This window comes from Sardina pilchardus, chromosome 2, assembly GCF_963854185.1.
Source record: "Sardina pilchardus chromosome 2, fSarPil1.1, whole genome shotgun sequence".
Taxonomy (NCBI): domain Eukaryota; kingdom Metazoa; phylum Chordata; class Actinopteri; order Clupeiformes; family Clupeidae; genus Sardina; species Sardina pilchardus.
This window is the reverse complement of record NC_084995.1, coordinates 13,162,962-13,180,391: the sequence shown is the minus strand read 5'-3', so window position 1 is coordinate 13,180,391 and position 17,430 is coordinate 13,162,962. Positions and strand designations below refer to the sequence as shown.

Sequence of the window (17,430 nt, the reverse complement as noted above, 5' to 3'; positions counted from 1 at the left end):
GCGTAAACAATAAATGTATACCCCTAAATGCTCACTGGAAAACAAATTAATAATAAAAGCATAACAGTTAAGATTTGCATTTTTCTATTCAGAAACTATTCACAACTAACCACAAACTATTCTGGAACAGAAAATACAATGAAATAACGATATAAGGTTCAGAAAGGTTTCATTTAATTTAGTCATTCAAAAAATGTCTTAAATAACATGAATAATCAACCACAATTAAAGCTGGTATTCCCCAATAATGATAACAAATCAGTTACAATAAGTGCCTTTTATCAGAATGACAGAGAGAGGTCTTTGTATATAAAAAAAAAAGCCTGATAACATGTCACATATAAACTTGCACAGAAATGTCCAATCTGGGCCTTCACATCCCATCAGCCTACGTTTGTTTTTCTTTCCATTATTTACATTCCAAAAACACTTGGACCAATTTTTCAGCATCAGCACCAATGTGATCTGTCTGTGTGGCACCTCCTCATCTTAGAGCTGACAATTTTTTCAAATTCCCTCACTGGTGTAATCCCAAATGAGACTAAGCTGATTCAAGTAACCAAATGTATCAAAATGTATCAAAATATCACTTTTGGAAATGTGTACATTATCTCAAATATATGAATAGGTAGGTCACAGTCAAATTAGCAATTAGTAGTGATTAAATACCATGGAGTGCACTACTTCTCCAGGGAAATTCTTCTGCAGTAGGCAGACCTTTAGGGACGCAACCGACTAAACATCTTTGAAAAATCAAAGAAATGTTGCCTCCCGTAAAGGTGCTGGACATTAGGCCTAACAGACCTCTGAAGACCACCTAAAACACGACCCAAAAGCTGGCATTTTTGTCCATATAAGTTCCATAAGAGTTCCTGATCTCTTGATATGGGCAAAGATGGCAGCCTTGGATCCTTTTTTGTAGACGAGCTTCAGAGGTTTATTGTCGCTGGTTCTGATTTAATTTATTGAGGGAGTAAGAGAGATCTCCGTGCCAAGGTCAGAGAGCCGAGCTAGCACTATCAAAGGAGAACATCTACAACAGGCAAGGGGCTGGTGTCACGCACTGGCACTGTTTAAACCATTGTGATGGTATTTCATAGTCATCTTTGGGTAAAGACCCAAGCATGCACCGTCTGGCTCTCTCCAGCTTGTGCCGAGACATGTCTAAAAGCAGATGCACACAGACTCACAGACCACATGGAGATTCTTTGGACGGAGTTACATACTTTTGTAGAAAAAGCATGCTGTAGCTGTTGCCATTACCATTACCGAGTGGGTAAACCATGTACACTTCCTCTGGTTCTCTAAGCAAGACAAATTATTAGTTATTATTACAAACTAGACTGAGGTCACAGATTCAAAGGCCAGCATCACTTAGTATATATATTTATACTGTATAACTTATCAATGTGATTAGCAAATCTATTGAACAGAACCAAGAGGCTTGGTTTTCCCACTTCAGCACAGAATGACTGAACTGATCTGGCAGGAGTAGCCAGGGTCCAGGGTCTTCCCTTCATGAGGGAGGCCAATAAATAAAATAAGCATTTCCTTGATATTTCAGAGTGCAGCAGCTCTCAAAGTGTACAAAAGAACACCTCTGTAAAATATTATGCACAAACTCACTTTACATAGACTTATTGCACATTTTTTTCCTTTCCTAGATACACATAAATACAACAGAGAAGAGCTCAAAAACTCATTCACTTGAAAAAGAAGGTGTACACACGTACACGTACACACACACACAACCTTGGAGGTTGAAATCATTTTTGCACTAGGTAAATTGGAGAAGAGAAGCTAAAATTGCTTTTCATGCTATCGTACAGTTTCATCAGTATAACAAACAAATAATATACAATACGAACACACTCGCAAACACACACACACACACACACACACACGCACGCACGCACGCTTACTGCTGTAAGTTTTGGACTAGAGATCATGAGGTGTGAGGAGCAGTGCAAGCACCTGATCATATTCAATATGAATCTAAATCTTCTATAGAAAAGGATTTTTTTTTAACCAATTTTAGACAATTTAAAGACTACTAAGAGTCCAACTGTACAACTCCCCCACACAACCCCCGGATTTCTGGCTTCCATTGGCCTCACCCTGAGGCCCACCATTTGCCCACAGTGTCCTGCACTTCCCATACGGCCTCATACACACACACACACACACACTGTACACACACGGCCCTGACCCACAGGATGTCCAGCCCAGGGCACATTCACTCTGAACTACACTTAGCTGTTGATCCACAACAGACAGCTGGCACTGGAGTGTGGTCCCCTTCAGGCGGAGATCACACTTGCCAGCGGCGAGGGCCAGATTTCCTATTGGTCGCTATGGTTCGGCAGCGTTAAGCTCGTGTCAAACGATTTGAATGCTGAACTTGGCTCAACTTTCGTAGCGTAACGCAAGGTTCACCAATGGTCTGTTTAGGCAAAAGAATGTTGGTCGTTCGGGTCACCTCGGAATGAGAGAGAACTTCTTTTACATTCTTACAGTCTGAGCCGTGTGTTACGCTTTACCGCTGCCGGGTCCTTATTTCCAACGTGAACCCACCTCAGCCTCTGATGCCGAGAGGCATGTCACAGGTGAGGGGTGCTGCTGGACGTTTGCCCCCCGCGCCCCTTGGCATGCATCCCCAGCTTATGTCTGTGCCTCTGGGAGGGGCAGGCCCGGCTCACAGGGCGGGGTGGGTGGCGAGAAACCCTTGGCCCCGCGACACAGAAGGCCCTTGGTTGCCGTGGCAGCAGCGGAGGCGGTTGCCGCCGCTGCGACGCCCACCTCGCCGCCGGCAAAGTTCCGGTAGGACCGTCGGCCACGGCCCACCTGGCGGGTCGGCGCAGCGCCGCGCAGGCACACGGACGGGAAGGAAGGAAGTCCCGCCAGACAGCAGCCGGGACAGGAAATGACCTCGTCCTGCGGCTCACCGCCGAAGCCGCACGGCTCGGGGAGGATGGAGGTGGAGGTGGTGGTGGTGGTGGTGGTGGTGGTGCGGTAGCCGTTGGTGGCTCCCCAGCCGAGCAGGCGTCCAGTGGGCAGCGAGACGTTGTTGTTGTCCAGGCGGGGGAGGGGCGGCAGCGAGGGAGGCCCGTTGGAGACGGGCAGCACCACCCCGTTGGGCTGCAGCGACGAGGCGGATGAGAAGGACGAGGAAGAGGAGGAAGAGGAGGACGCAGACGAAGACGAAGCTTTGACCAGAGCCCTGGGGCCTGGAGGAGAGGCCATGTTGACGGTCCCCGCGGCTGCTGCCGACATGCTCTCGGTGGTATCAGGGGAGCTGGTGCAGTCCATGGGCTCGGCCAGGCACAGCTCCTTCAGCTCGCCGCCCTCCTCATCCTCCTCTTCCTCCTCCAGCCGCTCCAGAGACACCATCTCCAGTTCCAGGGCCACTCCAGAGTCCCCCATCTCGTACACCGAGGCCGACGGCGACTCCGGCGGACCTTTCCCCTCTTTGGTCACCCCGTCGTCCTCCGCGTCCCTCTCCAGGCAGCTGTCCCCCTCGCTGTCTTCTCCGGTGAGGAGGTCGTCGTCGCTTCGTCGGGTCCCCAGGTCGCGCGGCTGGCATAGGCCGATGGGGCGTCCGAGCTCCGGCGTGCAGGGCAGCGATTGGCAGCGCCGGGGCGGCCCGCGGAGTGGACGGTGTCCCTGGTGACGGCTCGGCGAGGCGCAGGGCTCCAGCGGGGGCAGCGTGAAGGTCAGCGAGATGACCGACTTGCTGGGCGTGTCGTAGAGCTTGATGTGCCCGCCGTTCAGGTCCTGGCGCAGCGAGAAGGGGTTGATGCGGGCCGGCGTGCCCGCGTGAGAGGGCGTGGTGGCCGCCGACAGCGACGGAGGCAGCATGTCGGACTGGCTCCGCGACAAACGCTGGTCACCCGGGCAACAGGGCGAGTTCCTCCGTCGGTATGGACTATTGTCAAGGTCGATGGGTTCTGGGGGGGAAAAAACAAAACAAAGAAACAAAAAAAACGTTTTTTGATCACACCAAATCACTTCAGGCAGGTTTATCCACGAGCTTCCTTTGACCTTTGAACTCACCCAGCACCACAGGTGCATCGTTGCTCTGCTCCTCTCTCTCCATGCGCTCCAGCTCAACGACGAGGTCCGAAAACGAAGGCCGACTCTCTGCACACATCTACAGATGGCAGCAGGGACCACAGAACGATTGTCACAAAGAAACACTTGATTTGGAAGGTTATTAATATGGAGACAAGACAGCTTAAAGTGGGCATGCAACTTACATTACAGCATCGGACAGCAAGGTTGAAGAGGGACTGTGGACAGTCCCCTACCATGTGCTCGAAGGCCTCCACATCCAACCCAAAGTCCTACAGAGAGAACCAATGATACATTTGCAACTCAGCTCACAGATCAACAGCTTGCTTCACTGGTAGCCACTAGGGGTGGGAATTGGCAAAAAAATTAAGATTCGATACTATTGCGATATTTGGGCCACAATTCGATAATATTGCGATTCTTAACATATTGCGATACACCAAGTATTGCAATTCAATTTTGCGATATATTGCTATTCATGTCTCTCATATTATTCTAAGTCATTACAAAAAATTAGGAAAATATACTATTCAACTCCCTTTGTAATGGCATGGTGCATGTCAAGGTCCTTACTATTCACTTTTTGTTGAAAACCAAAATACACCCACTTTTTTCGATGTGAAAGTAGTGTAGAGTGTCGTGTATAACAGGTTGTGATTGTGAAGCCATTTTCATTTATTATTGCTGTTGAATGCACAATGAAACACCACAACACGTGCCCCCCTTATAAGCGTAATAAGCTAATTTAATGTGATCAGAGTAAACCCTGAGTAAACTCGACTCAACTTAAAGTAGAATGGATAATTAAATTATATAATTAAGTATTGCGATACTTTGAGCTACAAGTATCGATTTAATTGTGTGCACAAAATATCGCGATACTGAACAGAATCGATTTTTTCCCCCACCACTAGTAGCCACAAATGTGCAACACCGTATTGAGCACACATACTTACATAAATACACACACACATACTCTCATTTCTATAGTGAAGCGGTCTATGATTCAGCCACTGGAAACACTAACAAAAAAAAACAAAAAAAAAATGTCCTACCTCTGTTCTGGGAAGGATGTCTGGATCTGCTTCGATCCGGGCTATGATCTCACATAAGATGATGCCATATGCAAACACATCCACCTAAGGGCCAGACATACATGTACAGTAGGCAGACAGGTAAGCAAATGCATTTTTGTTTTACAACCACCAAAATTGTAGGTTACTGATGCCATTCTGCATGACTGTAAACGGACCCCTTCTATCCGAAATAGGCAGCTTTTGGCCAGACTATGCAAAAATTAATCGCTTCACACACATTTTTTTTTAAAGGAAAAAAAAAAAAAAAAAAAAAAAAAACAATAATCAATTAAAATACTTTCATTTGGCATTATTAAATCTTAGATTTCATTGACTACCAATCTCAACATTAACAGTCAATGCTTCACATAACACTAGTAACGCCAATACTATCGTTGGTCTGAACACAGTTGGGGCAAGTTGATAGGCCAGTGACTAGTCCATCAGGCCTGAGCTCTTCCGTCAATCACAATTCCCAGCTGAAATGCAGAGGGGGCTGGTAAAACATGTGTGGCCAGTGGGGTAAAAGTGCTATGTTGGTCTCTTACCTTCTCATCGTAGACCTCTCCTCTGAGCACTTCTGGAGCCATCCAGTAGGGGGAGCCCACTACTGCCAGACGCTGCTTCTCCACGCCATCACTGTAGGAAGAAAAAGCTTCCAGCACTGCAGTTCATGGTTGGCTACATATTTAGTAGCTGAAAGCAAGAGCGCTAATTTGCTCTGGGCTCCCTGGTGAATTAGGTAATGGGGTTTCACAGCTAGTTTTTTCCACCTAAACATGCCGTCTATGTTTAATACAAGATACAGTGTTAGAGATTAGAGCTCAACAATATAAATGTCATAATTGGTCATAATTTACCCGAGAACAAGCAGTACAGATTTAAAGTAAAAATCTGTAAAAGACGCAAACTATCCTCAATAGACTTAATATCACTAACAAGTCCTCGTCACACAACTGATTGTTCTCTGATTGAACTGATTGAAGTCACTTTGGATAAAAGTGTCAGCGAACTAACTGACTACATGTAAAAGTAAATACCTTTATCCTACATTAAACAAATGAACCACTAGATATCAGATGTGACATTGCATTTGGTTGCCTGAAAATACAACCACAGGGTTTGGAACCACCGCGCCTTCGCACGTGGGTGTGGCACGCCGCTGGCACTGCTTTACCTGTAATCAGGGATTTTCTCTGCCAGTCCGAAGTCACCAACCACAGCAGTGAAGAGCCCGTTTTCACAGCGCACCAGACAGTTCTGTCAGATGACAAGATTAAGAGGGCATAAATACCTCTGCAGGTGAGTGTGCCTAACCAGGGAGAAAGGACTTGCACTTTACACACCATTTTAACAAAACAAAACAAAACAAACAATTAAATCAAATGAACATGCTTTCATTTATTAACCCTTAGATTTCATTGAGAAAGAGGAGCTTTTTTTTGTTCTGTAGTTAGCAACTACGCCACATCACCAACCTAAAACAAAAAGGGTCATGCAAGTTACAGTACAACCCCCCTGTTTAAATCTGACTTGGGTGAGGAGAAATGGAGCGTCTGGCACAATGAATTATAAATAGCGATTAAATATGCAACATGGTGGGAAGTATATGAAGAATTTTTCAGTGTTTGTTTTTAAGTGAATGCATGCATCCTACACTCCATCTGAAGGAGCTGAAGGTAAACCATGTGACCAAAAACAGGCTCTTGAGCTTCACCTCGAATCAGGCAACTTCACTACTGTATATTCTATCTAGTGGCAAAGACTTTATAGGACATTTTTTGATGTAAAAAGAAATAAGAAACTCTTTCCTCACCACACATGGCCTGCACTCAATCACATGCAAGCAGATTGATATATTAGTAGAGGTCTTTAGAAATGTATGTCATTTCCCTAATAAAAATCTATGACCATTTTCATTTCAGATGAACATTAGTGCCAGAGTATGGAAATGCCTCTTTAACAAAACCATCCCTGTTACTCCCAGCAGGTTTAAACGTCAGATGACCTCAAAACTGAGGAGAAACAAGGTTTCTGGTTTCTGTGTTAATTCAAAGAGACATACTGCGCAATGGTTTGCGTCTACTAGAGTGTACTTCCATGAATAGTAATGTTACTTGTGTGCGTGTGTAGCAGATTGAGATGTGTGTTAAGAGTGAGATGTGTAGTAGAGTGAGATGTGCAGTAGAGTGAGATGTGCAGTAGAATGAGATGTTTGGAGTTATGTGTGGAAGAGTGAGATATAGAGTGAGATGTGTAGTAGAGTGAGATGTGTAGTAGAGTGAGATGTGCAGTAGAGTGAGATGTGTAGAGTGAGATGTTTGGAGTGATGTGTAGAAGAGTGAGATATAGAGTGAGATGTGTAGTAGAGTGAGATGTGAGGAGTGATGGAAGAGTGAGATGTGTCTTAGTCAGATATAGAGTGAGATGTGTCTTGGAGTGAAAGGGCACAGGAGGTCGGGCTGGTGAAGGCCTCTGTACCTTGGAGGTGAGGTCCCGGTGGAAGATGCCTTTGCTGTGGAGGTACTGCAAACCTCGGGCGATGTCAAGCGATAGACCGATCCTCACCGCCCACGACAGGTACAGGTCACCGTCCAGCAGCTGCTCCAGATTCCCCCCGTTGATGTACTGTAACCATAACAACCACAGTCATCATGACCACACGTGAAGCCACCCAGACCTCCCATTCCCCAAGAGCGGTTTCTATGGCAACGGTCACCTCATGTCAGTAAAGGATGTAGAAGAAGATAAAAAGTGAGAGATACCTCTGTCAAGGCATGCAGCTGGCCTTCGTGAACACAGACACCTAAAAACCTGGAGAGACAAGAGACAGGCGGGGCGGTCAGCATGTTAGTAAACACATCTGAATGGCACAGATTAGGACTACCACTGGCGCATCACAGATTCTATATCCTGATCACAATACAATTTAATCAAGGTCAGCAACACAGAGGCCTAATGCACGGGGAGTGTACAACAAGCCCAGGGCACTGCTTATTGATTCCCCAGGATCTATTAGAGCGAGTGACAGACAGAAAGAGACATGAGAGAGAAAGACACAGAGAGAGTCAACAAGAGAGGGAGGGAGACAAAGAGATAGACAGATAGACAGACAGACAATGTCAGAGAGAGCAAGAAATAGAGAGACGGCAAGAGAGAGAACAAGCGAGGGAGAGAGAGAGAGAGACCACTAGGTGTACTAACCTGAGGATGTTGGGGTGGCAGAGGCGGTTCATGAGCTGCACCTCCCGCAACATGTTGGCCTTGTTACTGGCCTGTGTGTTCATCTTCAGAGCCATCACCTGCCCAGTGATCCGGTGCTGCACCTGAGACACACACACACACACACACACACACACACACACACACACACACACACACACAGGGTAGATATGTTATAAACAGGTATGTGTAAAATGACTTCAGATTCACCAGGATTTCATCAACCCCATGCATCTGTGGAGAGTATTATGGAGTGTATTACATCCATAACCTGATACACTTTATAATCCGGCCATAATCTCTGGGATAAAAAGATATAAATATTCGGGTCATTGCAGAAATTAAGCAAGCGAGTGAGTGAATGGATGAGCTGCATACAGAACACCCTCAGATCCCATTACTTTTATCCAATGCTGGCTATAGGATGAGAGAGAATGTCAGCATGTCAGAGAGATGGAGAACGATGGGGACGGGGGGACGGGGGAACAGGGGAACAGGGGTCCCCACTTTAGTTTACAATCAGATACATCAGTTTACCGTCAGATACATCAACCCACTGTATCCCACAGATTAGAAGGCAATGTGTGGTGGTCGCCCTTTGTCTGACTTGTCGGGGTGGGGGGTGGGGATACTAGTCAAAGTGTGGTTGAAGGAGAGCAAGGTTTTAAAGGAGGTAGAAGTAGAGGAGTGCCAAAGACGAGTGTATAGTCAGTGCATGTTGGGTTGTTGAGAGAGGAAGAGTAAGGCCAGTGCATGTTGGGTTGTGTTGGGTTGTTAGGAGAGGAAGAGTAAAGTCAGTGCATGTTGGGTTGTGTTGGGTTGCTAGAGTAAGTGCATGGTCAGTACATGTTGGGTTGTTAGGAGAGGAAGAGTATTGATCAGTGCATGTTGGGTTGTGTTGGGTTGTGTTGGGTTGTCAGGAGAGGAAGAGTAAGGTCAGTACATGTTGGGTTGTTAGAAGTGTTAGGAGAGGTACTCTCGGAAGAGTTGGGTCTTCAAGAGCTTCTTTAGGATGGAGAGGAACTTATAATATAAACTTATAATATTCTGGATTGCTGCATATGGACAGACGGCACATTCCTCGCAGTAGCCGAGGAGTAACGCATGCCATTGTGAGGACATTTCAGTAAGGGGGAACAGATCCAGCCTGCACTAGTGACTTAAATTGGAATGCTAAGGGTAACCAGTGGAGTTCTCTGAACAGCAGCAGAACATGTGTGCTCTTTTTTAAGTTGGTTGAAAACCAGATGCACACAATCACAAACAACGGTTCTTGACCATTCAAACCACGGCAATCTAACCTATGACAAGTATAAAAAGAACAATTTATTTCATATTAATTGATGGGCAAAGCACTTTTGTTCAATTTTACTGTTTCCATATTTGTTGTATTCGCTGCAAATACAGGCTAATACTTTGATGATGTTGCCAATAATTTAGGTCTCCACGGCATACTGTACAGTATAAACATGACATTATTAGAGACCTACCATTTTCATGAGACTAAAATGGTAGGTGGCATAGCTAGAAGTTGCTTAAAAACTTTTGTTAGAAAATGGGAATAGTTCAATGTGTGCAAAGTGCCAATCTTGTAGTCTGGCTATCACCATAATAAGTTCAATCTTTTAAGATCGAACATTAGTATGGGGAGGCTGGGCTTTGATTCTACTGCACAAGAGGTGTGATCAATGGGCATTGTTCAAATGAATCTGTACGCTTGGATAGTCCTTCAACCAATCAGATCAACGATACGGTGCATTTTTTGGATAAGCAAGTTTCTAATTGGAGCCAAAGGTTCTGGCAGGGAACAGAGGCCATAGATGTGCAGGTTTCCAGCCTGAGCTCAAGTTGAGGCAGGGTTCACCCAGCCTACCAATCTTGTACATCTGTTCTACAAATTCTCCTTTGTATGTACTGCCACTAACATGTTGAATTTGCTCATATGATGCCACTATTGTATGCTCCTTCTGCACGCTGTACTTCTGAACTATTGCTCATCTTTGCCTCTCTACGCAGTGATGTTGCATTGTGTTTTATTTTATATAACTAGTGCAGAGTGCCCATAGTAGATGTGGCATTTTTTGTTCGTATAACATGAAATTTGGCACTGCACACACTGGTGCTATTAGGATGACACCCACCAAATTTGAGAGCAGTCGGATGAGTGGTTTGAGAGTTATGCGTGGAACAGACAGACTGACACACAGACACACGTTCCTTGCATTAATTGATAGATGGTCTTTGTCTGTGTTGTAATGCCGTCTTCAATCTTCATTGTAATTTATTAACTTGTGTTGTGTCATAGGTTGTGTGCTCTCAACACCTGGCTGCAACTTAATTCCCCCAGTAGGATAATAAAATTGACTTGACTTGACATTCATAGATAAATTCACGGTTTACACAGCTATATACCTTCCTTCCTGCACTAGGTTTCTTACCACAAACAAAATCATTTCAAACCTAGACAGAATATCTTCTTGACCCAACTTATAATTGGCTTGTAATGGAATACGAGTATCATTGTAATTTTAATGTATTTCAAGCCCTAAACTTAAACGCGTAATGTCTCTACAAAGACAACTTCACAGGGAAGCTAAACAAGTCATGTGACTCACTGCCACGCTCTTTCAGAACTATGCACCTCTAGTACTGGTAAGTGGTAAGCATTCATGAATTGGATTTCTGTGTGTGTGTGTGTGTGTGTGTGTGTGTGTGTGTGTGTGTGTGTGTGTGTGTGTGTGTGTGTCTGAGCAAGTGTATGTCTGCACGCACAACCAGTCCAATGTGTTGGGTATTAATAGCTGCACCTCACTAATTGGCTTTCTGGATTTTCCCATCATACCACATGACCTGCAGGAACACAGGACACTATCCCTGTGACGAGACAGACAGACGAAATGACCCACGCCCACTCTCTCCACACAATCCCTTCCTCGTGGTGCTTTGCTATACCCTTCCTGGTCCCTATAGATCCCTTTCATGAAAGTAGCAGAGCAGAAAGGTGAAGAAGGCAAAACATTACGTTGAGGTGAAACCAACAGCTTTGTGACATAGCCTACTCACAATGACACACAAACGTGGGAGGAGCCTCTATCTAGCAGCTACAAAACAACCTCAGCCAGAGACAGACAATCAGTGTTCAGTCTGTGGAAAACAGGACCCCGCTTAGCCTACAATCACAGGACCATGGTGCTACAGCATGCATTGTGTCAGTCTTACAATATAAGATTTTATTTTTGATTTTGAGATCATGCACATATTCGTACATAATTGTAATTACCTCTTTAGCATCTAAGTAGAGCATTTCTGCTTGCTTGCTGTGCTGTTTTTAACTATATTGGATATATAATTTAATATAATTACATTTAATTATATTGAACATGTGTCGGACACCAATTTTCTCCTCAGGCAGTTACTGATTAGTGTAACTGATGCACATGGGGTAAAGCCAGTTGACTGTTAACAAGTTCAGAAAGCGGCCTTTTGTCCACCTTTGGACAACACTGTTCAGCCCTTTGGAATGACGGCTGCAGACTGCAATATTTGCGGTAGGTACAGCGAGTCGTCACGGGTGTGGTGCAGGGGAGACAGGACTTCAGAGGACTAATGGAACTCCAAAGGTGTCCTCAGGGCTGTAATGTAATCAGCAGCCACAGATTTAAGACTTAATAGGTCTGTTTTGAGACTGTTATGCATGAAATTTAATACCAATTTCATATTAGATTTTAGACTTTTTTTTTTTACACTTTTAAAACCCTGCGGGAACCCTGCGACTTTTTACAAAATCAAGGGAGAGAAAACAGGTTGGGGAAACAAGCAGCCATGCCTTAGTCAGCACTACCCCTGTTCTGCAGATAGCTAAACTAGCTAACCTACTGTAGCATCGATGGAAAATCAAAGGCGGTGTGGTTGTAAACAGAAACAGGTGTAAAAAAAAATTCCACTTGATCCATCTAGATTAGAAACCACAGCAGAAAATAAGAAGACACATTTTGAAATTTTTTTTTGTACTGAATTTGAGATCTGAAATAATGAAATAATAAAAGCCACATAGTACAACTAGAAAAGCACTCAGAGAGCGCAGCTCTTCCTAGGTTGTCATACATACAACCTAAACTATTCAGATCGCAACCACATGGCCATACCATGCCATTACACCACTAAGCTAAATACATAAACGCCTCTGGAATCTCGACAGATTAGAATTACGGATCAGTCCTAAAATTTAATCGTCTTCCTTGGGTCATGTCCGACCTTCCCTGAAAATTTCATTGAAATCCATCCATAACTTTTTGAGTTATCTTGCTAACAAACAGACAGACAGTCAGACAGACAGACAAGACAAGACAAACAGACGCCGGTCCCCGATGAAAACATATACCTCCTTGGCGGAGGTAAATAAGGAGCGCCTGTCTAAAGTTCTAGGAGTCTGGGATCCATGTGCATCTCATTCTGTTAACACGTTACAGCTTATACACTAGTAGGGAGGTAGGTGTCTTGAGCATACGTGTTACACATACAAGTACCCGTGTCACTTTAAGGCTGTAGGCCTAGAACAGAAAAAAAGATGATTTAAAAGATGATTTATGAATGAGTTTCTTAAATTGAAATCTAGAATGCAGGTGATATTTGCCCCAAATAAATGTGACACAAGTAAATAAAGTAAAGTAAAGTAAATAGTGAAATAAAAACCTGAAAAGAATAGTCTTGCTGATACCCTAGTCATTAATTGATGACCTACCAATCCATTTTTAAAGAAACTATAACCAGCACCACTAGGCCAAGGCCTACACTTATGCGTTATATGCCATTGCCAACACACAATTTACACACACACACACACACACACACACACACACACACACACACACAGTAGGGCAAATCATTGACGCACATTCACTAGTACTGTCGATTTCATAAGAAAGATACTGAATTCTTATACAGTTGAATCATTTGAACGAAGGTGACTCAGTGAGCGCCATATCTAAAACAAACATATCAGACAAACAGGCAGGGCACCTCTCCATGTTTGCCCAACAGTGACAAATAATAGCCTTCAACAGAGGGTACTGAAGGCCGGAAGTAGTGTAATGTTTAAAGCTGCATTAAAAAATGTATTCATTTCATTTCATTATTACGTTGGTACAGGAGTGTCAACATCGATGATGGTGAAGTATATCACAGATCATTTAAGATTATGGAGAAAGGCATATTAATCTGTATTATTTACACTACAGGCCTGTTTTCTTCCCAACATGCATCTGTGTGTGAATGCCTTTTGCTGTGGATCCAATTAGTCTTGCCAGTAGGTTATGAATATACTGTTTCACTATTAACACCATCATCATCGCCATGCACATAATCTAACATACACATTATCTAAGTGGCAGGATGTTGCACGTTGACCTTATGCCAATGACTCATTAGTAGTCGACTGAAATTTGTTGTCTGATCCAAGCATATTAAGATATTAAGATTCAGCTTGAAACTCTATAGGTATGATTGTGTGCAGTAAGGCATGCAGGAAGCACAGGCAACATTGCCCAATTGCATTCAGCTCAAAGGACGACGTGTGATCTACATTACCTTGAACACCTCCGAAAAGAACCCGGACCCAATCTTCTCACAAAAAAAGTCGTCAATTCTGGCCAAACTGGAGACCGCACTTCGGAGTGCACGATAAGAGGAGGGTCGAATTCGGTTTGGTCCATGAATTCCATGCAGAGGGGGCTCCGAGGACTCGGAGTCCGTCTCGTCGTGATCCATCGCAGCGGTTCCGAGATGATCGTTTAAGGGCCTGTCCACATGATCATACACTGCATGATTGAAGAGTGCAAACAACCCTTTGAGAGGATTAATCCGTTAAGGAAACACTGTTAGCTTGATGCTGTCAAAGTCTTGGTCTGTCTGTCCACCTCCACATCCATTCAACCGAGAGAACTGCTACAAACCGTGCATCGGCAACGTTACCTAGTGTTGCGAGGGTATGTTGTCAGCGGAGAAGTTGTTTCACCACCTGGCTGTCCCGTTATCCTCCAGGCAAATTATAATAAGAGGAGCTGCCGTCCATGGGAGGAGTGGTGTTTAGCCGTAGCCGTCCTCATCCCCCACTCTTCCGCCTGATCTTACTGTGATTAGCTAGGTGTCCTTGCCACCCCGGAATAAAGTAGCAAAGTCCTTGTAGGAGGGCACCTGGGCAAGTGCTGTTTAAAAAAAATAAAATAAAAAGGATGTCAATGCAGTATGCTTGATGTATGCATAGGTCTTATACAGGAAACATTAAACCACTCCAGTTCACCACTCCAGTCCAGTCCCATGGCGTTCAATAAAGCTATGCTAGTTTGGATGGCTAACAGTAAAGGTGCTAGCGTAATTTCACAGCATGAAAAATCGCTCTGCAGTATTTAATTGTAATTAGTTCCAAAAATGGTAAGAATGGCGCAAACGGCAAAAAAAAACAGAGCTATTCTTACACACAACGTTAACCAAAGATGTCTGACTGACAGACACGGGAGCAAAATCCTGCTGACACCGGGGGAGTGTGAAATTGTCAGTATGAAGGTTTGTTAGCAAAGCTAGGATAGTTGCGTTAACCTGCGCCCGCTAGAATCCCGGTGAGTCGAGACAAACCATACGATTATTGACTTGTTAACGTTATTAATATTCTTTCCGGACTGCTGTAGATTAAATTCACAGGGCCAATTTGTCAATTCAGGAGTCGGAGATCAGTATACCAAGCATAAGTGGCCAATATAGCTAACGTAGGCTACATTAACCGATTCTCGTATAAATAATTACAAACCAATGCGAACTGGATGACTAGAAAACACTTACCAGTTCTTGGATTTATCGCCGAGGATATTAACGGCAACAGAAGTGTCCAAACGCCCTTCTTGACGCTCAACGTCTCACGTTGTAATTAGAAGGCTTTTCTGTCATTAATCAATCACCCTTGGCAGCGTTGTTATCCTCAGCATTAAGCGATGCCGCCCGGTACCTATTTCTCTTTTATGGCAGCTGTGAGTGAGCCTCGCAGAGCACTAAAGTCCATTATTTCATTGGCGGAAAATCGGGGCGGGTCTTGAAAGAGAACGCAGAGGGGCTGAACTCATCCTGTGTGTGGTTGCGCATGCGCTACTGCGCTGACACACTTTTCTCTTGCCACGCTTTTAGCGGTACCAGAGTGGTACCCGAGTGGTACCCTGCCCATATAGATTGCGCTTTGAATTCCGATGGATAGCAGTGAAAAAAGAAAAGCAAAAGAGACCGTTTGTGCTATAATCTTAGGCAAGTGAACGTGTACATGTATTTAACAATGCAATAAAGAAGCATAGGCTAATCTATTTCCCTTTTTGTGGATTTTTCAAAAAGCATTTGATCAACCCCTGCCTATGATTTCAGAGCTATTCATTTCAGAGGGTGTGTGAAGTCAGGAAATGTCCAATCAGAGTTTTTTTTTTTTTTAATCGATCACTCTGTTTCTTTTTCTGGTTTCAGAGTCAAGACACTTTGAGATAAGATTTTTTTAGCAGTGTTCTTCTAACAGCGATGGCCATCTTGTTGGGGGGAGGTTGTTGAAGCCCCTTTTCCCCACCCAGCCTGCTGTGCCTAGCCCGCCACAAACTGCAGGTAGTTCTGGCTGTGATGGGAGCCCCATGTCTAGCTACTGAAGATGCTGACCGAAGAGCATCTCTGCAGGGTACAATTAAGAGGGGCCACTCACATTTGTACATCGGTGACTCTCATTCCTTGGGAATACGGTCAGGCAGTTGACCTCATTGAGGCTTTTTGAATATAAATCTTTGACCTTTGACCCTTTGCCACTTCAGCTGAGCATTGAACTCTCCTGCAGCTCCAGCTGCAGCTAAACATTGAAGTAATCGATTTGATCATGTGTCACGTTATCTTCTTCCCACCTTTTGTACCAACCAATGTGTCGGACACTAGAAGCAAAGAGCTCCGTCATTATGGACAACACATCTAACTAGAAATGCAATTCCAAGGAATTACCAGTGCATGAAAATGCAAAAATAGATAGATAATGTAGATATGGTTACAAAGGTGTAGCTAGGGTAAACATGGTGGTTGCATAGTTTACAGAGAGTTGATAGTGTGAAGGTAGACAGTTTAAAGCTGAAACATTCCACTTCTAACTTAACTTATGATTTCTATTCCTGTTAAAATGATAACTATGGTAACTATGATAACCAGGTTGATTGTTAACTTAGCTACTGATTTCATGCAGTTATGGTAAAAATGTTAACTATGCTAACTATGCTCACAGTGCTAACCAGGTTGATTAGCTAACTTAGCTAATGATTTCTAGCAGTTATGTTAAAAATGCTAACTATGCTAGCAATGCTTACTATGGTAACAAGGCTAACCAGGTTGTTTAGCTTACTTAACTGATGATTTCTAGCAATAATGCTAAAAATGCTAACAATGCTAAAATTGCTAACAATGCTAACCAGGTTGATTAGCTAACTTAGCTAATCATTTCTAGCAGTTATGCTAAAAATGCTAACTATGCTAACAATGCTAACTATGCTAACCATGGTAACTAGCTAACTTGCTAGTGAGGACTTTTATTTTGAAACATTTGTTGCTAGGGTATCCATGGTGGCCACTATCAGGAAACAAGAAGTTACTGCAGTATAATCATGTTGGTTGCTATGGAAACGGTCATAAACGCTTAATTTCAATGGTTGCTATGTTGGTTGCTAGGTACATGGAGGTTTCATGTAGTTGACTGGAGGCATAGTTGATGATAACTGACAGTTGGAATGGTTGAACAGTTAAATAGTTGAGTAGTTTCAATGGTTAAATGATTTAATAGTGTATTATTGCAGTGAGGACTTTTATTTTGAAACAGTTTTGGACAGAGGAAACAGGATATGTAGTCTTAATGAGATTGTATGCTTAAAGCCTGAGACAGAAGGTGCTTCTCATATAGCGTTTACGCGTCCTCTCTCGCTCCTCACTGATCTACATAAAGAATGATGGAGCGGCAACAATGGGATAGTCTAGCCCTTCTTCTATCTTTCTTTATGTAGATCATTGA

At 43.8% G+C, this 17,430-nt stretch overlaps 1 protein-coding gene across 1 annotated transcript; it reads right to left on the bottom strand.

Annotated features, from left to right (window-relative positions):
• Positions 1 to 157: 157 nt before the first annotated feature.
• Positions 158 to 15,382, bottom strand: tesk1a (testis associated actin remodelling kinase 1a). Its single transcript, XM_062519312.1, has 12 exons — positions 15,204 to 15,382; positions 14,340 to 14,572; positions 13,956 to 14,166; positions 8,352 to 8,473; positions 7,913 to 7,961; positions 7,629 to 7,775; positions 6,325 to 6,407; positions 5,696 to 5,786; positions 5,127 to 5,210; positions 4,257 to 4,343; positions 4,054 to 4,150; positions 158 to 3,947 (listed from the first exon to the last, which is right to left on the bottom strand). The coding sequence occupies exons 3-12, from the start codon at positions 14,133 to 14,135 to the stop codon at positions 2,662 to 2,664; spliced, it is 2,226 nt and encodes a 741-aa protein (XP_062375296.1). The 5' UTR covers positions 14,136 to 14,166; positions 14,340 to 14,572; positions 15,204 to 15,382; the 3' UTR covers positions 158 to 2,661.
• Between the last annotated feature and the right edge of the window lie 2,048 nt (positions 15,383 to 17,430).